The sequence below is a fragment of the Zea mays genome, chromosome 7 (assembly GCF_902167145.1).
Source record: "Zea mays cultivar B73 chromosome 7, Zm-B73-REFERENCE-NAM-5.0, whole genome shotgun sequence".
Classification (NCBI taxonomy): Eukaryota; Viridiplantae; Streptophyta; class Magnoliopsida; order Poales; family Poaceae; genus Zea; species Zea mays.
In genome coordinates this window covers 97,385,446-97,389,431 of record NC_050102.1, presented here as the reverse complement: position 1 = coordinate 97,389,431, position 3,986 = coordinate 97,385,446, and the positions used below count along the sequence as shown (strand labels likewise).

The following is a 3,986-nucleotide window of genomic DNA, read 5'->3' as shown; positions in this document are numbered from 1 at the left end:
GACAGTAACGGTCGCCATCAGTGACGTCCGTTAATAGCTGCCATCAATGACAGTAACGGACGCCATCAGTGATGTCCATTAATAGCTGCCATCAATGACAGTAACAGTCGCCATCAGTAACATCTGTTACTCTAGGCAAAATGCGTAACCGTTAGGAAGGAATATTCGGATCAAGGTCCGATCTACCACGGCCATGCCCTTAGTCCGCCTGGTGGCGACGCGCGCGTGTGGCAGTCCTTCATCTTTTTCTTAGCTTCTCAATAGATGCACCAATAGTCCACCTATTTAAGTTGAGTGAATTGTCCCTTGAACTTCTGGTATGGTATTAAAGTACTAGTACACCGTAGCATTAAAGCGGACCTATAACATTGACTATTATTGAATATTAATATGAGCCAGGCCCACATTAATTCAACATATTTATTAGTCAAACATTTAAAGGGTTGAATTTTTGCTCGATTGACAATGAGTGAGGTGAGCGGAGTGAAATTTTCTATTATTGGTGTGTTGGCTACTTGTGCTAGCTTATTGCCCATGTATCCTTCAGCCGTTGTCCTCCCCATCCTTTTATAGACAAAGAAAAGAGGGGGACATGTTACATAAATTTAAGGCTCGAGCGATACAGACAATGGTTGAGTTCCATTGCATTGCTCCTTGTCCTCTAGGATTCTTATCGTCCTAAGGACTTCCATAGATGACATCTCCATCTCCCGTCACTATCCAAGAGTGCCCTTAGGGTCACCATTATGTGTTGTCCTATCTACATGGTGACTGCCCTACTGTACTTATTTGACTCCTCCAGGTGGAGTGGATGAGGCGGTACTATGGACCATCCTGCGACATGGCGATCCTATATGCTAACATACCAACCTGTGTTGTCATTTGAACCACACACCCATGTTAGAGTCGGACTCATACGTACCCCTACCTAGAATGGTCATTGGTACGATCCATTGAATTCCAGATTCTCGGGGGGACAGGACGCTTCCCTTGTTCCTGGTCATGCGAGGCAGACTCTACAGGATGTGACTTTGCACTCCAACCCCCTTGGGCGATCAGGGGTCGGGCAAGACGAGGGTCTAGGGTCGACCTGTCCTACCCTTGGCCTCTCGAGGTCAGAGGCTAGTCGAGGCAGGACAGTTCGTAGGGGTCGGGACCAGATAAAACGTGTCGTTCTTGGATTCGGACAATGTTCTTTTATTTACTAACCTGTATTTTCATCCTGGTCCATGTGTTATACCCATGTTATTCACCACTGACATAAGAGCTTGGTGTTTAATCTAGAAGGGTCCATAAGGAGCAAAATATAATGGTGGATTGGAAAGCAAACATCTGATAGTTCTCAAACCTGACAAAGGCATTGCTTATGTTGGTCTACATCAAGCTATGTCCTCCTTATGAAACCAACATGGGTAATAATAACGGTTATTTATGTATGCAATGTGTGAATGACAATGAAGAACAATATGTATAGACGTGCCACTCCCTGAACTCAGAATGCAATGTGCGTAATTTGTAATCGGTAGTGGTCCTTAAACCTGGCACATCATACCACTCACCGAACTCAGAAAACCAACAAAACGAGCCGTCAAAAAACGAGTTTGTTCAAACCGGATACCGACATGACGTGTCACGTTAGAGCACACTAATCAAAGTTTGGAGACCCAAGTGACATAACATGCCAAATTTAGGGCCTAAATGAGACAGCATTGCCAAGTCCAGTGATTCAAATGACTTGTACCTATATTAACATTTGATTTGAGCAAACCCGGTTTTACACATGCTCTCTCAGTCTTCCCCATTCCAGCTTTCATCGAAGGGTACTATCCTATCTATCCACCTTTCACTTTATTCCGAAACCCACATACTCACATTGCTTTGTGGTGCAAAAAACCGCGGGAGATCAGACGAGAGGACCACTCCGATCCGGCAGTCGTCTTTGTTCACTGTGATTCCATGGTCCTGCTCGATCACTTTGCCTCCTGCAGGCTGCAAAGACGTTCCGCAGTGCTTGCCGAAGCTGAAGCAGACGACCCAGCAGCTTTGACGGTGGGCGCAAAATGGCGACCCGTAGGATGGAGCAGTGCGCGTGGGTGGCGGAGGTGGAGCGGGCGGTGGCCGACGGCGGCGCGTCGTCGGAGGAGTCCTCGCGGTGGCGGCAGCAGTGCATCTACCGCGTGCCGACGTGTATCAAGAACCTGAACCGTAAGGCGTACCAGCCGCAGGTGGTGTCGCTGGGCCCGTTCCACCACGGCGAGCCCCAGCTGCGGCCCATGGACACGCACAAGCGCCGCGCCCTGGTCCACTTCCTGCGACGCGCGCGCAAGCCTCTGGCGGCGTTCGCGGGCGCAGTCGCCGCGGCGGGCGAGCGGCTGGAGGCCGCGTACGAGGGGCTCGGCGACGAGTGGCGCGTCGGCGGCGGAGCGGCTGAGAGGTTCGTGGAGCTGATGGTGACCGACGGGTGCTTCCTCCTGGAGACGATGCGGACGGCCACCGGCTGGGAGGTGAACGACTACGACGGTGAGGACCCCGTCTTCAGCGCCCACGGCCTGCTCTACAACGTGCCCTACATCCGCCGCGACATGCTCATGATCGAGAACCAGCTGCCGCTGCTCGTCCTGGACCGCCTCCTCGCCGTTGAGAACGGCAAGGATGGGGTACGTGTACGTTACGTTGAAGATCATCATCCGTACTGATAAATTAAAATTCAGTCAAATACTAGTAGTTCTTTAATGATTTTGTGCTTTATTACTTTCCCATGCTTGTAAGTTGTAGCAGGCTTAGCACAAATATTATTAAAGTAACATCTGTGGTGGTGCAGAACGAGGATGTGATCAACCGGATAGTGCTTCTGTTTCTGTCCCCGACGGCGGCGTGGCCGCTGACGACGGGCACCGGCCTGGCTCTCCATCCGCTGGACATGTTCCGCAGGAGCCTCCTCTGCGGTAGTCCGACGCCGTCCGGCGGCCCTCGTGCGCCGCCGCCGGACTCGCCGGACGACATCATCAGGTCGGCGGAGGAGCTGTACGAGGCGGGCGTCAGGTTCAGGCGCAGCGCGACGAGCAGCTTTTTGGACATCCGCTTTCACAGGGGCACGCTGTACCTGCCGGCCATCGTCGTGGACGACACCACCGAGTACGTGCTGCTCAACCTGATGGCGTTCGAGCGCCTGCACGTGGGAGCCGGCAACGACGTCACCGCCTACGTCTTCTTCATGGACAACATGGTGGACTCGGCGCGTGACGTGGCACTGCTCACGTCGCGGCGGATCGTGTACAACACCGTGGGCAGCGACAAGGCGGTGGCCAAGCTCTTCAGCGGCCTGTCCAGGGACGTGGTGCTGGAGCCGCACAGCGCGCTGGACGACGTGCACCGGGAGGTCAATGCCTACTGCCGGAAGCGCCGGAACCGGTGGCGCGCCAACCTGGTGCACACCTACTTCCGGAGCCCCTGGTCGTTCCTCTCCCTCGCTGCCGCCGTCTTCCTCCTCGTCATGACCGTCTTGCAGACTGTCTACACCCTCCTACCGTACTACAGCGACAAGAGCTAGTAGCTACATACCCTGCTTGCCGCCTGTATCCTGTCCAACGATGACTTCCTATCAATAAAAATAATGTAATTCCTTGCATCAGTAGCCCTCTCGCATTTGATTTGGGAAGGCTTGATTGAGGTGCATATACAATCTTTGCTGACTGCGGCCGCGCGTCCTGGGAAACACCGCACAGATGTTCGATCATTTCTGCGTTCTTCGTGCCGTGTCTCCCATCATCTTAACTAGTGCCTTACGCGCGCGCGTGTTGTCCTTTCTTTTTCTTTGACAAGTCTATTTTGTTTGAAATAGCATTTATCTAAGAACACATGCTGAAATTTTAACAATATTTTTTGGTACTAATAGCAGGAGTAATACGAACTTAGATTACAATACATAGCAAGTTACACTAAATTAGCATACTTAGTATCCAACAATAATGTGTATGTAAAGTTTG

At 51.8% G+C, this 3,986-nt stretch overlaps 1 protein-coding gene across 1 annotated transcript; it reads left to right on the top strand.

Moving 5' to 3' along the window:
- The first annotated feature begins 1,914 nt into the window (after positions 1-1,914).
- On the top strand, positions 1,915-3,632 carry LOC103632601 (UPF0481 protein At3g47200). The gene is made up of 2 exons (XM_008654358.3): positions 1,915-2,657; positions 2,822-3,632. The coding sequence occupies exons 1-2, from the start codon at positions 2,061-2,063 to the stop codon at positions 3,548-3,550; spliced, it is 1,326 nt and encodes a 441-aa protein (XP_008652580.1). The 5' UTR covers positions 1,915-2,060; the 3' UTR covers positions 3,551-3,632.
- Positions 3,633-3,986: the final 354 nt, after the last annotated feature.